This window comes from Molothrus aeneus, chromosome 4 (assembly GCF_037042795.1).
Source record: "Molothrus aeneus isolate 106 chromosome 4, BPBGC_Maene_1.0, whole genome shotgun sequence".
Taxonomy (NCBI): domain Eukaryota; kingdom Metazoa; phylum Chordata; class Aves; order Passeriformes; family Icteridae; genus Molothrus; species Molothrus aeneus.
The window spans coordinates 19,309,544-19,335,574 of NC_089649.1; the positions used below are offsets into that span (position 1 = coordinate 19,309,544).

Genomic DNA, 26,031 nt, shown 5'->3' on the forward strand with positions numbered 1-26,031 from the left:
GCCACCCACAGATCCACAGAGAATCAAACTTTCTGTTGATTCGGCCCTTCTGCAAAGTTTTTCACATATCCACAATTCCCTGAGTGTGTTATTCAATTTGTGGGGTCCCACAACCAATTCTGTCTGAAGTGGCCACAAAATATGGAAACCGTGATATGTATCTGCTGAGAACCATATTCAGTGACATTCTCCTTTACATCAAACAGATCCTCAGCTCTGTCTCTTACCTCAAATTCCTTCCTAAGCTATGATAATATGAGTTTTCTTACTCTTATCATCTTTACACTGTCTCACTAGTTTGCTGGGATTCCCAGTCCTCACCCTTCTTCGAACTTCTCAGATCCTCTCTTTTTCCTTCTGTTGTAATTGTCTGTACTTTTACATCCCATTGAGAGGTTATAAACCTTTACTGAAATCTCTTCTTCTCTTCCCAAATTAGGGAGAATATCTTAAGTTGTTCCCCATGGGGAGTCCAAGTCCAACCTCAGTGTAGAGAAGGTGGAGAAAATGAGTCTGCAGCAGTTTGGTTGTTTTTTATTCCAAACCCATCAATATGCAAATTGCATCCTATCACAATCATCCCATTGACTTCTTGGGACTGTTCCACATTTACAGGACACCAATGGATTGAGCTGTGCCAGACAGTCAGAGCAAACTGCTGCTCCCCTGTTCACCAACAGCACCAAAAACTTTGGTGCAAGAGGAGAGAACCACACTGACCAAAACACTGCTTTCCCTTTGAAAGAACAGTAGCACCTCCTCCCCCTGCCCACACTTGCTGGGCATAACCACAGAGCCTCACACACAGATCCCCTCCTGGCTTCTTGTTCATTTCCCACAGCGTCTAACCTGGCGATAAATTTGCTTGCCAGCCAGGAGAGAACAGATGAATTAGTGAAAAATGTGGATTTTCAGACTTCAAAGATGCTCCTGGGTTTAAAGTAGTATTAGCCTCTACATTTCTAAATTGAGCAGCATCTTTTTCATTGGAAAATTTGAAGTGGAGCAGTTCTGCTGCCAGCTTTACTATTTTAAGACCCTCAGGAGTCAAAGTACTTAAGCAATTCCTAATTTTAAATCACAGTAACAAAAAATATTTACTGAAGGACTGTGTTTCAGGATTATTCTTCTGAAATTCACTGGCTTGGTTGTGAAATATTTTTTTTCAGTTCTATGCTGTTTTCTCAGTTCTATTTGGATCCTTTTGGTAGATGGCCCAGGTTGCAACAGGACAACAGAAGCTGATAAATCAGAAATTGCAATCTTTGCTAAAATAAGGAAAGCTTTAGCAGCAGTGTGAATTTGAGCCAAAAGAATGGATTTTTTCTGTTTTTTCCTCTTTTCACTACAGCAGCAGTGTGTATTCTTAGCGGTTAAACACCAGCAATGTTTCAAAAAGTCACCATGCCACATTGCAATTATGTAAAAAGAGGTGTCTGTCAAACATCCTTAGACCCAAAATTGCATAGAGATTAAAAATAAAAGCCATCACTCCAGTGGTGGGAATTTCAAACATCCCTGGGGTTAAGTCTTTACAGGGCCATACAGAACAAATCTATAAACTCAGCTCCCATTAGTATCTCTGCAGCATCAGTCAGCAAACCTCAACTATGCCCTCCAGGCAGGGTAAAGAAATTGGTAAGCCTTGTGCAGAAGTAAATTATGTGTTTCAGGTAATATTTGTTTTATATGAAAGAAGGGAGAGTAGAGCAAGAGTTCTAACAAATTTCATGCTACTAAGAAACAGGTTTTGTTTTGTCCCTGAATTATATTCTGGAAATCAGCCTTGAGGGCCTCCTTTCTTCTAAAAGAGCCAGCTGAGGTTGAATATCTACTTTTATCCCAGAAAAGGACCTCATTTCTCAAAAGAGACTGACAAATAATTGTTCCAGTGGAGGAGAATCACAAATCCCTCACGCCAGTTTGTCCTCCTCCCTCCATCAGAGCAATCCAGCTTCCAGAACTTGTTGAAAACTGATCAGCCAATCTCAGAGCTGTGGGGAAGTGTGAGCCCAGGGGAAGTCTGGCCTTTCACAGCACAAAACACCAGAAATATTTTGGTCACTGTGCAACAGTGTTTTAGGAAAACTGAGGAGGAGGAGGAGGAGACATCCTTCCTGCAAGGTGCCAGCCTCTGGCCGAGGGACTAAGTAGGCAACAGGAGACAACAAACCCTTGAGCTGCCAAGGTGGAGCGTGACAGGTATCGTAAATCTGAGACTGTCCATGCTCCAAAAGGGAAGTCTTGATTTTCCCAGACTTATTGATACACAAACTCTTTGTTTGGGAACAGACAGCAGCATCACCTTTTATTTTACAGCATGTTTGGAAAGTGTGCTGCTCCCAGGAGGTGGAGGTCGATTCTGTTCTCCCCTTTTAAAAACCAGAAGTCATTTTCTTGGCATAAATCTCCAGCACTGGTGTTTTTGGCCCTCAAGTGGGATCTCCAGTGAGGTGACAGAGCCCCAGAAAACCCAACTCTGGGCTGAGGGCTCCCCTAGACAGACCTATGCCACATGCATCGACCTCTGGAAAACCAACATGTCTCTATGTCCTTCTGGATCTGTTTTTGGGGTCCAAACCTGAATGTGGCCCTTTGTACCTTAGCTATCATTTTGCTGACAAGATAAGCATATTTTCATTCTGTGCTTTGTTTATTTAAATTTCAAACCTTTAAATCAGAAGCCTCCCTCATTGTGTGCATAAATCTGGTAGAGCATCAAGGGGGATGGGAGCACAGGAGATCTAAAGACAGTAAAAATGGCAGTAAAACTACACATCCTGTGTACAAATGCATTTCTAATTGCTGTTGTTAGAGTACAGTCTTCTGTGAACCTTTTCTCTATTGCTATAGACTAGCTATAATATAAAAGTCTCTTGACTGTTTAAATGACGTGGCTAGGAAGAAGATTTCTCCCACTGAGAATGGAGACAATTTAGACTATGGAGCAGAATGGGATAAGATGAATATTCAAAAACTCACAGAGTCAACTTTTTGCATGCAGATTAACTCATAAAAAAATGCCACTGCCTGCAGTACCCAGTCCTGGTCATAACTGCAGTATTTATAATGGGATATTAAGCTTTAGTTATGTTACTGTCTTAGGCTACATAAACCACCAGGAAAAGAGAAAATAAATAAGGTTCTTGCAGATTACTTAATTGTAGCAAACAGGAAGCTGCAGTAATCACAATTTTGCTTTGCAAGGAAATTCCATGGTTGAGAGGTGGTGGAATGGATTCGTGAAGGAAACAGGACTAGCATTAATTAGTGTGGTCCCAGCAGGCCATTAATCAGGATGGGGTAAACTCACAGACCTCTACTCAAACAGGTAGGTCACACAGTGGGAAATGCTCTAGCTCCACTGAAGTAAACTGCTGGTTACCCCCTGGGGATTTGGATCCTTTCAGAACTGGGAAGGATGGACACAGATCATGTTCCATCACAGGGACTAAAAGCTGCCAGAATTTGTGCTGCTCAGGAGAGGGAGAAGTGCATGTGATCTCGAGCAGCTGGGATGGAGATGTGACCTTATAGAGCTGATCCAGAGGCTGGCTTTTCCAGGTCAAGGGTTACTGTTGTAGCACTAACCTTCACCTTGAGTGTATGTTTCAACAGATAAGGAACTGTAAAGTAGCATGTCCATTCCAAGTGTCTTGTAGGAATGCTTCCTAGCCTGTAGTGACCTATGGGAGAGAGGAACTGGGACTATCACCTGCAAGCTGCTCAAACACCTGACACTCAAAAGCTCCATCCTTGGAGGCACAGCCAAGGGAGGACAGTGGCTTGCAGTCCCCCCATGTGAGCAGGGTGGGATCTGTGGGCTGCCTAATAATTTGGCCGCAGCCATGATGCCAGTTAGCAAAAAACTCACTTGCTTTATTAAAGGAATTGCAAGCAATCAGTGGTTTGCTTTCCATTGCCATAAGTAGTCTTTTCATAGTTTTTATGGCTTACAGAAACCATAGTTCTATCTTACCTGTGTTTCTCACTGCAGAAATTGGGAATCTCCTTGCCCAATGTACAGATGTGGGCTGTGTGTTACTTCAGCTCTACATGCAAACTGCAGCAAAAGCTTGGTCAGAGTGATTGTGAGACTCCTCTTAGCTCTTTCACATGTGCCTGCTGCAGGACATTTGAAAGGTCTCTTCTTCTCCCATTCCCTCACTGTCCTTTCAAACCCTTCTACTGTCTTCTGTCTTTGGGCTGTGAGAGAATTTAATCTTCCCCTTCTCACTTTCCCAAAGGAGCCTGAGTTCCCTGTATCCCATTGGAGTGGAATGAACTGCCTTTCTCTCAACACCCTGACTTTCCCACAGCTGCTTATAGGAAAATAACTAAAGTCAAACCAGGTCTACTTACAGCATAAGACAGTACTATTGTCATGACAAATGTTTCTGTTTTACAAGGAGATTCAAAAGTTTTTACTCTTGAGCCTGGCTGGACATCTTCTGCCTGGAATCCTTGGCCTCTGTCAGAACTGTTCTTTGCTTGAACAAAGAGTAAGGTATTTCCATCCAATTATTTTCCTGCATTAGTTACAGGATTACTAGAGATCCATATTTTCTTTATAATATCCTTCCACTTTCAAAGCTGAGGAGTCTTTCAGAAAATTAATGTATTTGGCTACAGTTCTGCACAGGCATATGAGCCCAAGATAAGCTAAAACTGGTTTTTAAAATTGGGTTTTTTTCCTCAGGCAATATTTTTATGTTCCCCTTCTAATCTTTAATTGGAAGTCAGAGTTAGCATACTGATAACTTGGCTCACTCTCCATTTAATTCTATTTTGAGTGCTGATAATCTAATTACACCATTTTACATAAGGAAGCACCGGCTGAGGAAGTTGAAGCAATTTGATGCCAAAACATGAGGCCCATTAAGATGTATCATGCTGACTGTTACAAGGACATACTTACTGTGGTCCAACCAACCTGCTGACCCAGGTCTGTGAAATACAGTGTAATGATGGAGGAGACAGCAAGGCTTTGGATGCTGATGGAATCCTTCAAAAAGGGCCCATCTGCAATGACAAAAATGGAAGAGGAGATAGTGTGAGCAGCAGAAGCTCAGCACAGTGCTGAGGCTACCCTGCTAGTGCTCCAGATGTAGGCCCAGCTTGGATTCTGATTTACTTGGGTGACTTGGTGCTTACTCTCCCGGTTAGCAACTCAGAGCTCTTCCATGAAAGTTGTTCCCTTCCCATTTTAACAGAAGCGTGAGGCTGCGGTGACACAGGGCCGCAGTGTGTGACAGCTGTACCCTGCTGTCCCTGTTAATGTGGCCCATCAGAGACAGGCCATGCAACCACACAGACAGCTCCACTGGGCACCTCTAGCTCTGGCTTGCAGGACTAATGGCAAAGTCTGTGTTGCACAGCTTCTCCCTCACTGGCATACTGTGCTGAAGCATTTGCATTCTCAGGCTGTTTTACAGCAGGCAGTGCCTGATGATCAATGCAACCTCTTGGGCAAAAGCTCACAAGCCAAGATTTCTTTGCTGGCTGTCTGACCTAGGCAGACCAGGTGTATCTGAGCATTACGTTACTGTTTGCAGTATTCTGAGGCATCTGCTTTCAGTCCTATTGGATCTAAAGTGTGCAGGCAGACACCAAATAGCAATATTTGGTTGGGTTTGTTTGGTTTTTTTTTTAATATAGGTAGTGAGCTGGCTATTGGAAAAATCAAACAGCCACTGGCATAGGATGTTGCCATGGCTGCAACACCTTTTTGCTCTTTTTTTTATGTATGGTCTCTCTTTCAATATACATTTGTTGACTGTTTACATCAGTGAGGGTGCTAGATTCCAACAGGTGCTGATGGAATTTAGCACCCACCAGCCTCATTTTCTACGGCTTTGCAATTCTACACATCCACAGACCAAACATCAAACAGCCTCTGGCAACTTTATCTTCCACTGCCATGTCCACCAAGAACTTGTGGACTGACACAGAGGCTGACTCTGGCAGCCAGCTGCAGCTTCTGGTGAGGCAGTGAGCAAATATTAAAACAGGTTATGCAGTGAGGGAAGAAGGGGGAGAATGGGCTTAAAACTGCCTTGTCTTCATTGTGTGATCATAGACTGTATTCTGGAACACTTCACTCAGTGGTTATGAGAACCATTAGGTTCCTTTACTAATGAGAAAAACTAGTAAGGTAATAATTGATGTCAGTTCATGAGAATGTACCAACAGTTCACCCAATAACACGAATGGAGAGAGCAATGCTGTGAGGAGGAGAATCTGCCAGAGAATTTAGGTGGATTAGTAATTAGTAATACATTAGGTGGATTAGTAATTAGTAATAGATTAGGTGGATTAGTAATTAGTAATACACTAGGTGGCTGTACTCAGCCATATAAATACTCACTGCGTTCCAGTTGCAGGCCAACACGGGATGGATACCACTGGGGACCTGTTCCAATCACAAGGCATGGCTGTTAATTTCGTGATAGAAAGGCTAAATTTCTGTTAGGTTTGGGGTGGGTTTTTTTCAGCTGATAGCTACAGAAGTGAGATGGAATAAAAAACATCTTTCTTTTGGTCTTATCTATACAAGAGAGCTGGGAGGACCCCACATAAACACATTAGAGCATGAATCCCTTCTCCCATTTCAGTGTTGGAAGGGCCAATCTCAATGCTGAATGCTCCATCAGCACAGCTTGTGTGGGCAGCACTGGGAAATATAGAGAGGATACTGTTTATTACTGTATTTGACAAAACTCAGTACTACATGTATCTGTGACTATGGTCACAAGGGTTTTCAGGATGAAGAAGAGACGAGAATGTTGACTTCATGATCAGAAGGCTTGATTTATTATTTTATTATATATGTTACATTAAGACTATACTAAAAAGAAATAGAAAGGAAAAGGTTTCTTCAGAAGCTAGCTAAGCTAAGAATAGAAAAGAATGAATAACAAAGATCTGTGTCTCAGACAGAGCAAGAGCCAGCTCTGCCATGAGTGGTCAGTAAATCTAAACATCCACAGGAGACCAATCACGGGTCTACCTGTTGTATTCTACAGCAGCAGATAACCATTGTTTACTTTTGGTTGCTGAAACTGCAGCTTCTCACAAGGAAAAATCCTGAGAAAGGATTTTTCATGAAAGATGTCTGCGACATGTATCAGCCTTGCCCCTCCTAAAAAATATGCCTGTGCTAGAGCCTGGTCCAGGACTTTGTGTTTTCCATTTAGGAATGTAAAACCTAACTAGGGACGTGCAGTTTGTATTAGTGCTCAACCACAGATTAATCAGGGAAATAGAGGCACAGAGAGCAGAAGCACATGGATAGCTAATACTGGGTGACTTATGACTTCCTTGATACCCTTAACTCGAGGATGTTTCCTAGAAGTAAATTTTTAAATGCTCTAGTTTAAAGGTCATTCCAAAATGCACAATAGCAGTTGGCTGTTGTTGTAGGATTCCCTTTGGTGATTTGGAGCAGAGACCTGTCAGGTTGGTCAAACAGGTATGGATCTCCAGCTGCATTTGCTTCCCTTGGTGTCGGAGTGAGCAGGGAATTGCCACCAACACACTGCAGAGAGGATCATGGCTGTTCAAGTTGTAACTTGGCCAGCTCTTGAGTTCCTCTGTGCAGAAGGCTGTGCTGCTACAGCTGTGCTGCTGAATGGACCATACAAACACTCCTCCTTTGCATCACAAGGACAACTTTGCTTAACCCATACACACTCTTTGGTTTGCTGTTGAAGGTTTTTGGGGCTGACCTAGCACATTTCTGGGCTCAGCTGATGCAGTGTAGTGAGAACTTCCATAGTCCATAGTGTAGACTGACATTTGGGGGAAGCAAAGATTGTCAGAGAAAAGTGAGGACCCTGCTGCAGTATCACCACCCCCAGCCATTTCTACCACACATTTGTCTTTATTTCCTTTGACACATCTGAGGACAGTTGATAGCCTGAAGGAGATTTGCTTTGTCTTTTCAATTCAAAGCCTATGTGAAATTGCTCAGATTTTTTTTAGATGTATCTTACAACTCTTAGTGATCCTGTGTTTAAGGTACAAATATTCCCCTACCTCTAAATGGAAAAAATTGTTTGCAGTGACTGTGATCAAACATGGAAACATTTGCCCCAAGGAGCTGTGGGATCTCCTTCCCTGGACATATTCAGGCCTTGTCTGGGGACGCCCTTGAACAGTCTTATAGGACTTTAAAGTTGGCCCTGTTCTGAGCAGGAATCTGGATCTGGAGATGAGCTCTGGAGGTTGTTTCTACCTAACTTATTTCAGGGTGATGAGGGGAGCTTGTTCACTCCACCAGCTGCCAGCTGGAGGGGAAGGAGCTGTATAGGGTGTGCACTGTGCAGTGACACTCAGCACACTCATTTCAAAAGCACTTGGTCTGACTTTTGTAGGCAAGAACAGGCATTAGATGAACCCATGAACCAGGGCTAATGGCAGGAGGTGAGACATCCATCAAGTAAGCTGCAAACATTTTTTTCAAGGTACCACAACAATCCATGGCTATTAAAGATAACAAAGGGAAGATAGAGAAGGAGCAGCTGTCTGACTTGTCAGGGAAGATATGATTTGCTCCAGGACAGCAGATATCAATAGTTATTTGGGAGCCTGAAATGCAATGTATTTGTGTTAAATTGGAATCTTCCCCCCAGCTTCCCCCCTTCATATTACAGTATGTTTCAATAAAAGTCAATTTACCTGATCCTGTGGCAATGCTCTTTTAGGTATGGCTCATAATCTTCACAAGGGCAAACAGAGGTTGTGCATTTAAGCACGTCATCCCACATTTCCAGTCCTTTAGCCTCAGTACACCATTATGCTCAAACATACTCAAAAGATTTAGACAGATGGAAGTGTGCCTTTGCTGCTGCTCCTCTGCAGTGACCTTGTTATTACATCAGTGTGTCTCTGGTTTCCAGGCCATGCCTGGAAAGCTGTGTGTACTCTTCTGGAAGGATCTGGAATTAGCTGTTCCTCCCCTGCTCTTACTCTTGGTAGGGGGCCACTAGCTAATGTCAAGTGGAAATGCTAAATGGAGCGGGGGACAAAGCCCAAACACGTTTCTGTGCTGGATTGAGTGAGATCACCAAAGCTTCCCACTTTCAGCAGATTCTAGCAAGGCTGTTCCCAAGTGTTAGCTGTCCAGGGTCCTGCAGAAACCAGCATTGCTTTCTGGGGAGAAGTGTGCCCCCACAAGGAGTCTGCTCTCCTGCCTTGATAAGGCTCCTTTCAGATAGAAAATCTCACACATTCCTGGGTGTCCTGCTCACCACTTGGTAACAGTCAGACAAAGGGACCCTGGCCCCACCTGTCACCAATTATTTGCCCTCCTCCTATGACTATCTTCCACGTGGATCCTCCAAAAATCTCACTAGAACAGCTCTGGATTTCTGTTTGGCAATGTGGGAAGCTATTCCAATCCAGCCTGCCTATGGCAGACACACATTCCTCTCATTCCCGTAGCAGGAAAGCTCTCTTTTCTTTAAAGAGTGAAAAGAAGCCAAACTGAGGGACTAATTATCACTTGTATGAATTCTTGCTACTGCCTGTCAGAATGAGGGGTTGATGGCTGTCTTGGCTACCCAGAGCCAGGGCTGTCTGGCAGAGCAGCTTCACCTGGCACCAGCAGGAGTTCAGGAGTGCCTGCGGAGAGTCCTGCTCCCAGACAGGTGAGCACACACACACATTGCTAAGGGCACAGGCACAGCCGCAGCTGTGGGCAGCATTTGAAGGCTTCTCTGCACTCCCACACCTGGCAGGGCTCCCCTTGCTTCCAGTCTAAAGCTGAAGGGTTTCGCTTTTGCAGGGTTGTTTTGGGGGGGTTTTAGCAGTGTATAATTCGCTTTTTTTTCTTATTAATGTTTTCCATTGCTGTCTCCTGCAGAGATTAATGGCAATCCAAGACCACGGGTGACAGAAGTTTCTCTTGTGACTCCTGTTGCATCTGAGATCAGGCATACATTAATATTTACTTTCTGACATTGTGACGGTGCATCAGAGCTCAGCCACAGCAGGTCACAGTCTCTGTATAATCCTTGTGGTTAGCAGAGCTGTTCAGCTCCCTTTTGCAGGGTTTATGGGTTTGGATGTTGTATTTCACACTTGGAACAAAGTTGTAAAAATAACATTTCAGCTCACTTATATCCCAGACTGGCTTTGACTTGGAAAAGCAGCTGCAGACTGTCCAGAGAATAAGAGTGGCCATGGTGGTTCAAACCACAGGTCTGTTTAGCCAATATTACGCCCTCTAATGTTTAGTCAATATTGTGGTTCCTCCACATGTATTGCATTTCTAGCATTTAGGTAAAACAGGTTTGGTTCCTCTCTTTGCAGCATCATTGGACAGCTGTTGAAATGTCTTCCTAGTTTTCCATCTCTCTTTGATTACTTCTACTCTGCTGGCTTATTCTTCTCTGGAAGGCTGTTTGCCTCAGACCCCCATATGGTCACCCCCCAACTGCAGGCACATTGGCACCTGAAACCTTTGCCCATTCCTCAGCTGAAAAGTCATTCACAAATTCCTTGCATTTTAGTGACATCAATTTCATTCTTCTTCACTGTGCAACTTGATTTAGCTGAGGATGTTCCTGGCCATGTCAGGGGGGCTGGACTAGATGATCTCTGATTGTCCATTTTAACCCAAACAGTTCTACAGCTCTGTGAGTTATTAAAGACATAAACATAACACACATTCTGTGTGCTACAATTCTGTTATAATTCAGGCAAAGTTATATCTATGTGTACAGGCTTCCATTAGTCTGGAAGTGTAAGCAATTATGACAGGTTTTAAGTCTTTGACCATATTCCATCTTCTCTATCAGGAATTTGTTCCAACTTTGCATTAAAAAAATCCATACATTTATTAAAAAAAAAAAACTTAAAATATTTTAATTCTGTGATGTTTAAGGCTTCATAATTTTTCCAAACAGGATGGTATTTGCTTGGAAAGCAACTCAATGTTTACCTTTAATAACCTCTTCTAAAAAATGGATCTGAGGAAAAATATTTAATTTTGTGTTGGTTATTTGTTGTACCTGTCCATATTTAAAAGAGAAATTAGAATACAAGCAAACTGACAGGACACATAAAAAACAGACAGCCACCTTTAATTTTCCCATAGCCAGCTATGGAATTACCTATTAATACTGGCTATAAAAAGGAGATGTAGTGCTGTCAAACAACCATACAAATACCAGCTAAAATGACAGCCTCAGTGCCATGCCCAGCTGCAAATACCACTGCACAAAAATGCACAGAAAACCAAATTCCACTGTTCCTGTTGCCCACATGGTAGGTTTTTTTTCACTGCCTGTATACTAGGATCCCAGTAAATGAATCTGCTAATCAGACAACCCTAGGAAGCAAGAACAGTGAGAAAAGCCCCTATGCAGCTTTAACACTGTCCAAAGGTACTCTGGACACGACTCAAGCTGACCTTAATGTGTGCTCCACCACTTAAATGGCACAAAATGTTTTGAAAATTTAACAGGTAAGAAATCAAAGTACTTGGTACTTTTCAATAGTTGTGAAATTGAAGGAATTGAACTAATTTTTACTAAGTTTCTTAAAGAATCTTCTACAAAAAAATTACTGCACTGTCTGCTCTGCAGTAAATTGCACAATCAAATGTCCATTTGTCACAAAGTATTTATTAAGTTTTGTGAGCCTGTATGAGAACAAAGGTAACATGATGAAAAACTCCCTTGCTGGGGAATTCAGTGTGTTCCTTAGAATGCAGACCTGCAAAAACTATTCTATTCTGCTGGGGAGAGAGGAGTCTAAGAAATGCAAAACACAACTGACAGACACAATTTGGAGATAATTAGCAGATTGACTTTCCATCATCAGCTAATTTTATTACCAGTTAAATTGTTTGCTTCTCATTGTATTTCACCACCCATGCATCTCTAATAACAAATAGCCTTAATAATTACAAACAATACCTGCTGTGATATGAATAGGGTGATATGAACAACAAAATTACTATAATCAATCATCAGCAGCATGTTGCTTAAATTTGCAGAAACAGTGGAAATTCCAAGGAACCACTGCGGCACCAACCTCCCTTATCTGATGACAAAAATGTTGCAGATGAGCTGAGAAGTGTAACAGCACCTGCTCCTGTGAACTGAGCATGGCTGCAGTGCATTCCACCACCTTGACCAGATGGCAGTTTTGGTTCCCATGTAGCAATAAGAAGAGTTTGCTAGGAAAGATTCACATTTTAGTATGTGTGGGTGTGCTGGCTTTGTGCATGATTTATAGAGACAGGCAGATTATCTTCAAACTTGCTGAGGTCTTTCCTTGACAATAACCACTGATCAAATACAGCTGTCCCTTGTCTGTGATCAGACAGTGGCCATGCTGTTGTCTCCCTTGGTTGCAGCTGCCCTGCCTGAGTGTTCCAGGAACACTTCTGAGAAAACAAGGATAGAGACGTCACCATGCCAGCAACCACTGCCTTTGCAGGGCTGAAGTTTGCCTACTTCTGCTTCACTGAGCTGACAGCAGGGAAAGCAGGATGCTGAAATGACTGGAAGCTATTGCTTTCTGCTTTTATTTGGAAAAAAAGGCGGTGTGATTTATTGTGCTAACATTGCACTCGAGTGATTCCTGAGCATGATGGCAGAAAGCAAAGCACACCAAGGAAACCACAGTAAAACTAAGCTGGGCCACAAGATCAAGAGAAAAAGTATCAGAAGTGATTATTTACTGTGCTTGCCTCCCCTGTAATAAATGGCAGCTGCTGAGAGCTGCAATCTGCACGACCAGCCCACTTGAAGGATTGCAGCTCTCAGCAGCACCCTGGGTCCCATCTCTTCACATGGCCCCTCTCAGAAGGCCCTCCTTGGCTGCAGGCCAGGAGATGCTTTGACACACTAAGTGCCAGCACAGTCACCTGGGTCTATTTTCCAGGGCTAGTGCAGAGCCCAGCTCTAGCCAGGCCCCTCCAGGTACCCCTCAGCTGACACCAGACTGAGCTCCTGAGCCCAACAGGGCTCACAAGGGTCAGGCTACCAATTGTGTGCTGCTTCCACCTCTTGCTAAGTCTTCAGGGCACAGGCTGAGCTCAGGAGGGCACTTTCTGGATCCAGGATCATTCAGCTAGGCTGTGTTTTCCTGGTAGAAGGACCTTTGAGAGGGTGTATCAGCATATTTAAAGATTAGGAACAGATCTTGAGCTAGATCCATGTTTTTATGGGAAGTTAGTGGAAAAAGTAGATCCAGTGTTCAGTAAAATCTCAGCAGAGTACTGAAATGGATGTTGTTTTTAATGGCTCCATAGCTGGGGATAAATCCCTTTTCTTTGTCAGCTTTTTTCTCTGAATATTCTCTCTGATTTGTTTCACTTGTAAGCTTTCCAGGGAAGATCTTTGGCCATGTGTTTTACAAAGGCACCTTGAACTCTAGTTGCTATGGGGACACAAAAAAGCACTTTCTTAATGGCATGTGGAATTTGAAATATTAGCTATTTGATCATAAGCATCCATTTCTTTCCTCTGGTTTTTGCAGTACCTGAATTCATCGAGCTACAACCACAGTGCTGAGGGAGAGCAGGCAGTGATCTGCCTGAGCTGATGTCTCCAGACACACTGGCCAAGGGCTAAGGACAGGCTCTGGCCCAGAGGAAGGACAGCATGCACTTCCCACAGACTACTGAGCAAGTAAAGCACAGCCTGACTGCATATCTGGCTAAATGCTTCTGCTTTACCTGTTCATTTCATTATTCCCATTGGCCTTAAGTGTTTAAATCTGTGACCACCTATTTTTCCTGCATAAAGCCATGTAACAGTCACCCTGGCAGCTCCACTGAAGCCTCACAGAGACTGGTCCAGAAGGTTTCTCAGAGCATACCTGATGTCTCTATAGCACAATGCACATAATTCCTGCACCTATTCTCCTTAAAAAAAACTGTCAGAATTTTGCCTTTCTTTCCCAAAAGGATAGCCCTGTCCATATGTTGGCTCCTGGGAGCAGTTCAGGTGCTGTGACTGTGCCCAAATGTGAAGCTCCAGCCTGTGGGACTCTGCACTGCACCTTGAGTCCCAAATTTACTTAAATGCATTTTCATTTAAAAAACCTATATAAATGCCTGAACTTGTTGAGGAACATAAAACTCCCCCATGCCTTTTTTTTTTTTTCCTCCACTGAAAAAAAATTAAAGTCTCATACTTCAGCTATATTCTGATCAGGCAATAATGGACAAATTTCTTAAGAGTCAGCACAGTTTTTCTTAATGGAGATTGATTCTTATTAGTGGTAAACAAAATATTATTTGTCATTTGGATGTCAATTTATCTCACTGAGATTAACCTTTCAATATTCCTTCTGAAACAGTTTGTAAATGAAAGCAACTGTGGAATTTCAGATGAGCAAAAAACATCAGGGAAAAAAAAACACAACCAAGCATGCAACATTTAGATGCATATGTTAATATTTTTCTGCATTGTTTTTCCTTTGCACTTCCAAAAAATCAAGGAGAAAAGGGAAAAGCCAGCCCTGTGCATTTCTATTTTCCGTGTAGCCTGCTGCAGAAAGCATAATTAATTTTGATCTTTCTGAGTGAATTTGCATTTAAATTAATGTGCGTGGGCAAAGGAAGGGGAAGGGAATGAGGCTCACCTTCTACTTCATTAATAACAGCCACAGACCAGCATACAAAGAAACAAGAAAATAGGTGCTCTGACAAGTCTGGAGCTGGAAGGAACTTTCCTGTGGGGGGCTGCCCTTCAGGGAGGCGAGGAGGAGCTGAGCAGGGGGTGCTGTGCAGGGACAGCAGCGTGACCCCCATGGGCAGCGGCACTGCAGGGCTGGCCCTGCCCTCACTGTGGCACACTGACACACACTGCAGGGTGGCAGGGGGTGCACAGAGCCCCTGCAGGGCTGGCCCTGCCCTCACTGTGGCACACTGACACACACTGCAGGGTGGCAGGGGGTGCACAGAGCCCCTGCAGGGCTGGCCCTGCCCTCACTGTGGCACACTGACACACACTGCAGGGTGGCAGGGGGTGCACAGAGCTGCTGGGCTCTGCCCAATGGGCTTGGGCACTCTTTGGGCCAGGGCTCCCCAGGGAGGGCTGTGTCTGTCACCTGTGCACTGTGACAGAGCTGGGTTTGTATTCACAGACAGTTGTGCTCTGGCTCTGAAATGCCAGCCCAGATTAAAAGAGAGATGAGTAATTTATGCCAAGTGAGGATCTGTACTCTGGTAGTTGTGTTTGCCTTTGAGTCTCCCATCTCCACAAGTCTGGAAAGGGTAACAAAGATAATTGTTCAGGTATCAGGGACTGTGAATTTGAGCAGGATTCCCTTCCTAAATATAAGCTCTATCAATGAAGCCTTCACATGAAGGGCAACACAAACTGAGAAATTGCACATTAAGAAACACACATTTGCCAAACTAAGTATGTGTTTCAGGGCTGAAAAAGATCCTTCCTTCTCTATATTCTTGCCCATAATTTGGCATGAGATTTCTAAAAACACAGCTTAATATTTGGTGGTTAATGGGATCACTTGCTGTCTATCTCAACTCATAAATGCTCAACTATCTCTGCTGGTGTGGAACTGCCAGCCCAGACAAGCTTTTCACTGGCAGCAAAGCAGAGCATTTAAGCACAGGTATCTGTCCACCTTTGTGGTCTCAGCAAACACAGGCAGTATGCTATTAAGGCCTGTTTTAAAATGTTCCTTTTGAAACCTTTGTTCCTGCTCATCCCGTGCCAGGTTCTGGGGGAACAAACAGTGCTGTGCCTTGCAGTGTCGTAGATATGCTGTGCTTCAGGACACTGATAACACAGGGCACTGCTCCCTCCCTGCACAAAGCTCTGCTGCTGCAATCAGCACTGCTGCTGAGTGCATTTAGGTAGCAGCTCTCCAAAGCTGCAAGAGGGACAAAGAGCAGGGAACCGGTGAGGTCAGTGTTTCAACCATTGCTGTTTGCACGCTGCCTGAATGCATTTCGGTGCCAACAGAGGTTACAGCAGGACTGTGCTCCTGCTGGTTTTATGTTCCAGCATCAGGAAGTACACAGTGGTCCAGCAATCACAGCTGATACAGGAAAGATGACTCCAAAGCTCATTTGTGCTTTCCCTGCTGATGTACTGGGAAGAATCCTACCCCAGGCTCTAGCTGTTTCTTTAAAAGCATTCCACAGTCAATTAGCTAATAAATTATGCTAATTAAGTACCATTTTCTTTCAATATTGACTGTCCAGGGGATATTGCTCTCTCCAGCCACTAAGCTAATCAGGATGCTTTCCCTTACTGACCCCCAAAGCAATGTGGGTTTTGTATCTAATGGCCACACCAATGCCATCAACAATTAACTGAGCACATTTGAATTGACATGATTTTGTCCTGAGAACAAATTAACTTCTCATAAATTCATTGGTAAATTCACCACACTGAAAATTAATCCCCACTAAGAACAGGGCTAAACTGTAATTTCTCCAGGAGCAGTGAGAAAAAGGCAGCAGAGATCTGCCCTGCTCTGGCAGCAGATCAGACACTAGCATGGGAGCCAGAGGCTGTCATGTTCCACTGTCCTTCCTGGAAGAAGCTCATTAGGGCTGGTCTCATTCCCCCATCCCACCCCTTTATTTAGGCTGTGGAAAGGCTTTTGTGCCTCAGAAGCACTGCTATGAAGCTTGAGGGGACCTTATCACTCTCTACAACTCCCTGAAAGAGGTGGTAGGAAGGTGGGGGTCAGGCTTTTCTCCAAGGCAGCCAGTGCCAGGATGAGAGGACATATCCTCAAGATGAGCCAGGGGGGGTTCAGGCTGGACATCAGGAGGAATTCCTTCATGGAAAGTGTTCTAAACATTGGAATGGACTGCCCAGGAAGGTGGGGGAGTCACCATCCCTGAAGGCATTCAAGAAACAACAGAACATGGCATTCAGTGCTGTGGTCTAGCTGACAAGCTGATCAATCAAAGGTTGGGTGCAATGATCTCAGAGGCCTTTCCCAACCTAAAAGTTGATCAGCAAAGTACTTTTCCAAGCTTTACAGACACAGCCCATAAGGGATTTGATTGTGGTTACACTGCTTGGTGAGTTTTCCTTCTCATGTCTGAGGGATGATGTTTCATCCCAATCTATATGGCAAACACTTTGTGGCCTTTGAGCACCTCTGCTGCCTCCCCTCTGTAAATGTGACAGACACAGCTCATCCAGGCTGTTTGTGCACTCTGAACTTGCAGTCTAATGGCAGAACATAAAAAAAATATTGCCTTGCACTAGTACGTATTTAAACCAGAGCAACACACATTGTTCCAGTATAACTCACACATCATTTGTTTCAGCAGTGAGTAATTTTCAACAGCAAATATATTCAATATCATTGTGATTGGGGACAATTTAGAAACAGGCAAAACTCTGCTACATTATTTTTCTTGTGAATCATTTGTTCACCTTCTTGTCTTTGATGCATTACTTTCATTAACTTGAAACAGTTGCAAATACCAAATTTTGTTTGAAAGCTTTCTTATTTTGGTTCTTAGGGTTTCTTTCCCACCATGCACAAATAAGAAAATAAAGACAGAAATGGGCTACAAATATGAGTGCTTGTGTCTAAACAAACACAAAACAAACCACTATCACAGGGTGAGATCTTTCACATGAAGTCCTGAACAGCCCCCCTTGCTCTTGGGCTCACCTGACCCTACCCCTGGAATTGCAGCTGCTTGATACAGCACAGCTCTTGGCCCCACAGAAGGGAAGGGCTGCAAAAGCTCATCCAGGGAATCCATGAGGAAGAGAAGACCTGGGGGAAAGTCTGAACTTAGAAGCTGAAGCTGCTGCCTCTTCTCTAGCCTGTCTAGCAGAGATGACACCATAGGATTTGTCATTTATTTCTCTTGTTCTCACAGGTTTTTCAGGGAGGTAGGTTCCTCTCATTCTGGCAAGGAGATTCACTTCCTCTCCTGTTACCCAGTGCCTGTTGGCTGTCTTTCACAAGAATTCCTTGGACATTTCAAGCAGCTCTTTGTGAGGGAAGCTGTTGGACCTTTCACTAAAGCCACGTGCCAGCTTAGGTGTTCAAAAGTGCAGGGACTCCTGTGAAAAACCTGATGTAGATGCAGAGCACATCTACAGCCTCAGGTGACCCTGACCCTGCCTTAATCAACAGATATCTGTCTTATTAATGGACATGAGATTCTTTTTACACTGATGAAGGACCACTGGGACTTTTAGCATCCTGAATTCCTTGAATGAACATGAAGTCCACGAGTCTGCTAGTGAACACCAGGTTAACACTGGAAATGAGTCTGTTCTTCAGACAAAAAACATTAATATCTGAGTTTAAATTGATGTAGGAGCAGTTTTAAACCCAAAACTACTTTGGCATCTTCTGTTAACAGTTGGGTAGGCTTTAATTCCTCAAGACTGGATGTTCCTGGGGCCTGGATTACTTCTATAGGGCCTCCTACTGTAATTTTTCAGTTGCACCATAGGCACTAATATAAGATACATTGTAAATAATAACAGGCAATTCTGGTAAACAAATTTGGATGTTTTTCATCTAGATCTGTCAATTAAATTTACTGTAAAATCAAGAAAAGCAAAGAATCTAGCTATGAAATTTCCTTCCCTTAATGAGGCATTTAAATAGCATCTCACATTTGTTCTCCAATTGTTTACATAGGATGTCATTTGTGATGCATTGTTGGAGCCCTGTAAATCTCAGCTGGGAACAATATCCCAGAGAGCAGAGGGGGACAGTTCTGCTTCAAGCTACATCTCAATAGATTTTCTGCCTTTTCTTTTATTATGTTATTCATCTGAAATGATATCTGTAATCCTGCTAATGAAATGCAATAACATCAGATGCAGCAGCTGTCAAAAAAAAAAAGAGAAATAATGTGAATTTTCATTAAACTTCTTGATTTGATCTTCACTTTTTCCATTGCTGATTATTTCTGGTTTTCTGAAGGTCATCTGTTTTCTATAAAGCTTTAATGAATCCTGGCTTTTGTGTTTTAGACACCTTACTCCCTCTGGTTCAATAGGTCATTAAACATATATTTAAGTCTTTCTTTGTCCCAAGTGTTTCTTATGGGATCACAGCCAAAATAGACAAAAGATCCCAAGGTGGATGAAAGGCAGGTTAATTATTCTTATTTTATAGATGAGAAGATGAAGCTTAAAAGGAAGAAAGTGTCTAGCACACAACTCACCCCTGTCAATAGCATGACTCCTATTGGTCAAGTCTTAAAGACCTAAGTCTTAAACATCACATTTATTACAGTGTTAATCAGGAAACTTCAAAAGTCCCAGGGGGCCTTCTGGCTTTTATGATTCGCTTTTGAAGACCAGAATGCTTTAAACATCTGTCTCTGAAAGTCTTGTTAAAAATTCCATGTGCCCTGCTTCTAAATCAGCTTGGTGAGCCAAACATCCACCATAGTTTCCGAATTCAATAATAAAATGTTTTTGCAACTGTGTATGTATTTCAGAAAGCAAAACATCATGGGTACCTGGTCAGATGCTTTTCAGACTGCTGCACTATCTCTTCCTCCACAACTTATAATGAGATTCAAGTGCTCAGCAGAGAAATGAGCTGCAGATGCCTGGTCTGGTGCTCACTCTCACTGTTCTTATCTCAGCAGCCCAGCTAGAAACGTCCAAATACAAAATCTGGGCCTTAGCAGTGCCAAGAGACATGAATTGGGCTTGAATGGGAGGCTTATGACCACGGCTCAGGATGCACAATAGTGTCTGTGAAATGCACAGAATCTTCTGGAGGGTGTATGCCATGGGCTCCATGCATTGTCTGTTCCCTTTTGGAACAATTCTAGAATAATTTTCTCTGAAATTCCAGCACAGAATGGGGTGTGGGGTGTGTGGTGCCTGAGTATAAGGTAAACTTTCATTCACTCAGAAGATTAAAATCATGAGGTTAACTCAGTTTGGCTTCTCCTTTCTTTTAACAGTGTTAGGTCAATGATGCCATTCTCATTTCCTGACTGGCTGTTGCAAAGGAGTGAAAAAAATTCCCATTCAATTCAATTATTTTGACAGCCAAGCCATCAATTCAGGTCACATGAATCTGTATCAGCAGACAGACTCCTGTATTTTATATAGAGAGATTTGCACAGATATGTCACAAATAAGCTGAGAGGGGGTCATCCTCCTGGTGCTTCTCCCTGCACAGGATAGAAATGAAGCTACTGGACAGGCTGGTTTTGTGACTAAAGCCTCATCCTGAGGCAAGAACTCTGATAGTGCTGCACAGGCAGGAAGCAATTTACTCATGGGTGAGATCTCTGATTGTGAGCTGGGAAGGAAGAGGGTAGCAACAAGTTTGAGTTTTGTGGCAGGAGCTGTTGCTCACTTCGTGCTTAGAGCTGGGAAGCAAAAAGTAAAGAATTTCAGAAGATACAAGCCTCACTGTGGCAGTAACAAGAAATTCAAGGAGCTTCTAATAAACTGGGTTGTATTGACAGGCATAGAGAAGTAAAAAGATCTTAGAATTGTGTCATTTGAGGGATACTGAAATTCATCAGGAGCTGGCATCCTATTGATCTCTGCTGTGTGACTAAGACAAAAGAAAAATAAATTATAAATGTAGGATGAAATAAATAGCATGTTTCCTCCTAATCTAGTAATTTCCATTTACAAAGTCAACACAGATGAATGAGCAATTTACACTGATGAAATCACTGTCCTTCTTAGGGCCCATTTGTAATAACTGCCCATCCCCTGCCATTTGCCTTAGTTGTGTGGTTTCCAATTGAGCTGTTATGAATGCAGAGAGGGGAGAATTTATGGAAAACAATAGCTGGATGTGACTGCCAACCCAATGTGCTCTGAGAATCCATACTGGGGACGTAATGCTGGGGCCTCTGAGCTCTGCAATCAGACACTGCACAGCAGGATATTGTCTGTCCTTTGGAAAACTCCTTCATATATGGATTCTGGGCTAGTGTGAGCTACTTAGGACACAATCAGGGAGGAAGGAGTTTGAGATCTGATAAAAGCTATAGACTTTGTAGCTGCCTTTCTGTCCAGGGAGTGCATCCAGCATAAGGTGATTCATGGTGGGATCAGATCATTGCCCTCTTTCAAACGTTTTGGCTTTCTCAAAGCCTGATCTCCTAATATAGGACAGAAGAAAGATCCCTCTGGAAGGCTCTGTGCCCTAGATATAACTTATTTGGGTCTCTTTGGTTTGTGAAACACATGGCTGATTGACAGGCCAAGACTATGAAGTCAACTTTGCTGAGCCATAAATAGCATAATTCAGCTTCTCTGAGTCCCCAGCAGATGTATTCATCAGGCACATGAGTCTCTCCAGGCATCAAAATTGACAGATTTCATTAACTTTCTGCAACCTGAGAATCCAGCTGTAATAGGCAGTGTGGAGGAATCAGAGGAAGTGCAGGTTCTCAGCAAGACTGTGTTATCAGACAGTCCTGATTATACAGAGCCGCTAGGCAAGGACTGGCTTAGCAGTCACTGCTCTCCCTGGTACTGTTCTTAATGACTAATCCCCACAGCATCCTCCCTCACCTCTCTGAGCCTTGCAGTTTAACATCACAGCCAGCCTCCAGAAGGGAATTACAGGATGCAGTACAGCCATCCTTTCCAGCAACAGCTCTGCATCTCTCTCTTGTGTGTCAGCACAGGCCTGGCAAAATCCAGTTGTTTCTGGTGCCCTTGCTATTGAAATCCTGCTACTAGATGCACCTGACTGCTCAGGTCTCATGAAAACCAGAAAAGTTGCACATTCAGGGCATGAAAACCCTTAGCAGCCCTTTTAGAAAGGAGGAAAGAAAGAGGACTTCCTCCACTAAAGAGCTATTTTTACTACTTCTTGTGCCTTGACCTGTGCTCACAAAGCCTGCCTTGTGATTTTTAAGTAATGAGAGATTCTCCTCCTTGCTCTTCACCCTGTCAGCTCGACTTCCCCTGCTCTGTGTTTTGAAGATCTGTTTCAGGGTTCTGGGTGAACGAGGACCTGTTGATTTTAAAATGCTGCTCTCCCTGCAGCTGCTGAGCACTGCCTGAGCTGAACACTACTGACGGGTGATGGGATCTGCAGGGCTGCCAGTTCTACTGTGGCTTCTGGGACACATGCAGGATGAGAGCAGAAGGCAAAACCTGGCAGATGACTCCTAACACACTGCCCTGCTGTAAGAAGGAGGCTGAAAGGGAGATTGGTGCCATCATGAAGAAGGATTTACACTTTTTCCTTGTCCTCTCTCTAGAGAAAAACAACAGAGAATATTTCAGCAGCATTCCAGAGAACATGGCTCCCAGGATCATTATAGAAATACCTGTAAGGAGCAGTTATAAGATGGTATAGCAGGGTTCTAAAGTTTCATATTGTTCAGAAATTATGCTGTTTATTCTTGAGTGCCATCTACTGACAAATCCTGTCTTTATGATTTGCTTTCATTGATATTGCTTATTTTAAATGCCCTATATAACTTCTGTTAGCTTATTCCTTGAGCACTTTATTTCCCTCTGGGGACCAGGATGCCCTTGACATGATGTTATCTCTTGGACTTCCCTTTTTCCTTCCACCCATCACCAGGCTTCCTCCTTTCCCTGCCTGCTCCTTCTGCCTAAAGGGCAATTTCTGGCCTTCCCATGCTCACCCTTCTGGCTTCCAAATGTAGCTGCAGCTGTGCTGTCCTCCTTGAGCAGGAGGTTGCCTCTGTCAGTTTGTTACAGCGCTGCTGAGATCTTATTTTCTCATTTCCTTTCAGTCCTTCCTCTTCTTTCAAGAGCTTTTTCAGCAACTTTCATGCAGTAACCTTGAAAATACTTAATGATCACTGACACCACTATATTATATATTATGTGTTCTAGGAGTATTTTATTTTAGTTATGTGATACTTGAATTAGCATTATTATTACAGTCTTCCATTTTCTATCTGTAAGATTTCCTCCCCCAGCAGTCCAATACATTTTGCAAAGATAAAAATAAATTAAAGGTGAAAAGTTATTGCCAAGGACAAGAGCTCAGGAAGTTTAGCCTACAAGATATTTCTTTCTCCATCAAAAACATAATCTGTATAGATAAAGAAAATGCCAGGTAGCTAACTCATTATAAGCAACTGAGAAAATGGGTCAAGAGACTTTTTTCTTATACACTCAGTTTTTGGCTTGGTTCCATCTCTGCCAGCTAGCCAAAGGAATGAGGAAAATTCTAGTAAAGTCTCCTAATGCATGGCACCGTGCCTCAGACAGCTCAGCACCATGGCCAGTGATACCCTGACACTCAGCTGCCACTCATCCTCAGACAGAAAATATCAAGCTGTAAAAGTGTAGCCATTTCTCCACAACAGGCTTATACTGTGGAACTCCTTCCCAGAGGATTTTGCTGAGGTCAAAACTGTAAGTAGGTTTAAAAAGGATTAGACAGATCCATGGTGGGCAGGTGTGATATTTGCTATTAAGCATGACAGCCTGGCTCTAACATCTGTTCCAGAAAGCCCCTGTGGAGCTGATGGCTGGAGGGGGCTGCAGCAGGGAATCCACTGTGCTGGGCTGACCCCACTTGTTGCTGCCCATCCCTCCCATGGGCAGTGGCTACAGCAGCCAGGGGATAATTAAAAACAGCTTCAATCTGGACAAAGCCTTTGAATTCCCATGAAAATAGCACTTTGTCTTAAATGGTTATTCTCCACTGAGACCCCTGAATCTCCAGCAATAGAGCTGGGATTGTCCCCCTGAACTCAATGCCACAAAAAGCACAAGGTTAGGCCTTCTGGGGGTTCTTTCAGTAGAGACAGTTTTGCTGAAATGAGGGCTGAGGAGTATTTCAGTATTTGTTCCTTAACTTCTAATCCATATTCTGCCTTTTGTGTAAACACACATCCAAACTAATATTTGACTAACTTAGAAACTGCTTATCAGTAAGATGGCAAGTGTCACTTGCATCCCATTTCTTTTATTTTAATGACTAACAGCTTGTGCTGCAATTCATAATTCAGTCTCTTTCCTCCTTTCTTGAATCAGGCAGCAAAACCCGATCAGTGACAGAGATGATTCTTGTGAAATTGCTGCACAGGGGTTCCTCTCACTGAAGGGCTGACAAGATACCAGCTGAGGAGAAAGCTTAATTGCATGGGTGATCAAAGGAGAATGTATGAAACCAGGGAGACTGTAAGGGGGTGTGCGTAGGAGAGTGTTTTAATGAGAGATTATAGGGGAACATGTGAGTCTGGCACACACAGAATGACAGAAATGAATGCATGAGCCAGTACAAAATAGCACACTAACCAAAGGCATCCACAGATCAGCTTCAGCCCCTTCTCAGCCCTTGCCTAAGAGAACTGCATTCTATCAGCTGTCATCCCACTAACTACACAAAGAGAAAAAAGTGAAGGTTTGATCTTTGCAACTGGGAAAGGAGGAGCGGGGGGAACCTCGTGAGACAACAACATCCAGGCTGAACTGGAAAAGAGAGATCAAAGCAATGAGCTGAACTAAGAAGGGACACAGGACACTGATACGGTACTCCCGGGAATGGGATGAATTGATGTAAAAAATGAGAATTTAAAAAGCATTGAAGGCACTTGCCAGCCCTTCCATGTGCTGTAACACACTGCACAGACAGAGGTTTGGTTCATGATGTATACTGTGCTTTCTTGTATGCTTACTGTCTTACTTTATACTCAGCTCCACTCACATCACTGGGGGCACTTGAGCAGTAAGATGCCTCTTAATATCAAAACAGGTGCCATTAAAATGGCTTATGCACAATCTCACATCATTTTAGCACAAATCCATTAAAAACCTCATTACAGTTATATTGGCATAAACCTCTGTGCCAGTGTTCTCCAACTGATTTAAACTGCATCAATATAAACCCAGTTTCAATTGATTTAAGAGATTCTAGGCAGAAGTGCACTGCATTTGACAAACTAATGGGAGGACATACTCTTATTGAAATATTAAAACTTCTGCACTCGATCTTTTCATATTCAGCAGTGTGGCTTTTGAACTTTTGCCATTTTGTATTTTACAAGCCCTTACAGGGAGGGAAAATAAGTAACTTTGGAGCAGTCAGGTTAACAGCCTTTCGCTTCATCAGCTGAACCCGTGTGCAACCACAGATGCCTTAAGCTTTAGTGTTTTATAAAATTATAAGGACACAGGAGAAGCATAGTGCTTTTTTTACTTACCCTACTCTGAACTCAAGCATATTAGTGGCTGACAATCCTTTTTGTTTTTTCCCTGTAAAAGGCATCTAGCCTTTAGTTGAACACACCCCTTTTTTTGTAAAAATAATGAAAGGTCAGTATCTAAGATGCCACCCACTGGACCAGGTTGCTCAGTGCCCCATTCAACCTGGCCTTGAACCCTTCCAGGGACAGGATATCCACAGCTTCTCTGGGCAGCCTGTGCCAGAGCTTTGCCACCCTCACCAGAAAGAATTTCTTCTGTATATCTAACCTAAATCCAGATGTTATTTAATCACTCTGAGTTCACGTTCCCCACTACAGCAGCTTTCTGGTCCACATGGTCAGTTTATGGCCAGCTTGAAGCAGTCTATTGTTAATGAAGTTTATCCAATATAACACTGGGAGAAGAAATGCAGTACTGGCCTTGAAATGACACCATGTAATGTTAAAAACAAGATAAAAACTATTGCCCCTCATGTGCTGGCAGTGATAAATTATGCAGTTCTCTCCTTCCAGTCTCTCCCATCTGCAACAGCTACAATAGAACCTTAGTTCAAACTCAGTTCTTATTGAGCTCTGGAGCTGTCAGGCCAGTCTCAGCTTTTGTGTGAGATTCCTGAAAAATAAATTTGACCATTTCTCTAAGCAAAAGGCTTCTAACCATGTCTCCAGCCTGGTAACCATAGTACTTACATGCTTTGTGAAATTTGTGTTTCACATCAAGAACGGTAGATGCTGGAGGTACCTGGAAAAGAAAGCAAAATACATGCAGATTAATTCTTCTTTCTTCTTCAATTTGGGGTCCCTTCTCCACCCCTCCAATGAAGAGATGCTTAAATTTGTCTGCAAGTCCTTCAGGCTAAAATGAAAATATCAGCAAATTTGTTTTCACAGGTTGGTATGTTATTAAGGAT

The 26,031-nt window shown here is 43.1% G+C and overlaps 1 protein-coding gene across 1 annotated transcript in view; it reads right to left on the reverse strand.

Moving 5' to 3' along the window:
* The window catches only part of TECRL (trans-2,3-enoyl-CoA reductase like), a 57,717-nt gene that overhangs the window by 18,319 nt on the left and 13,367 nt on the right, over window positions 1-26,031 (reverse strand). The window contains exons 2-4 of the mRNA XM_066548044.1: window positions 25,811-25,862; window positions 6,368-6,412; window positions 4,919-5,022 (exon numbers count right to left, since the gene is read on the reverse strand). Of these exons, the coding sequence (XP_066404141.1) occupies window positions 4,919-5,022; window positions 6,368-6,412; window positions 25,811-25,862 (201 nt within the window). The remainder of the gene's footprint in view (window positions 1-4,918; window positions 5,023-6,367; window positions 6,413-25,810; window positions 25,863-26,031) is intronic.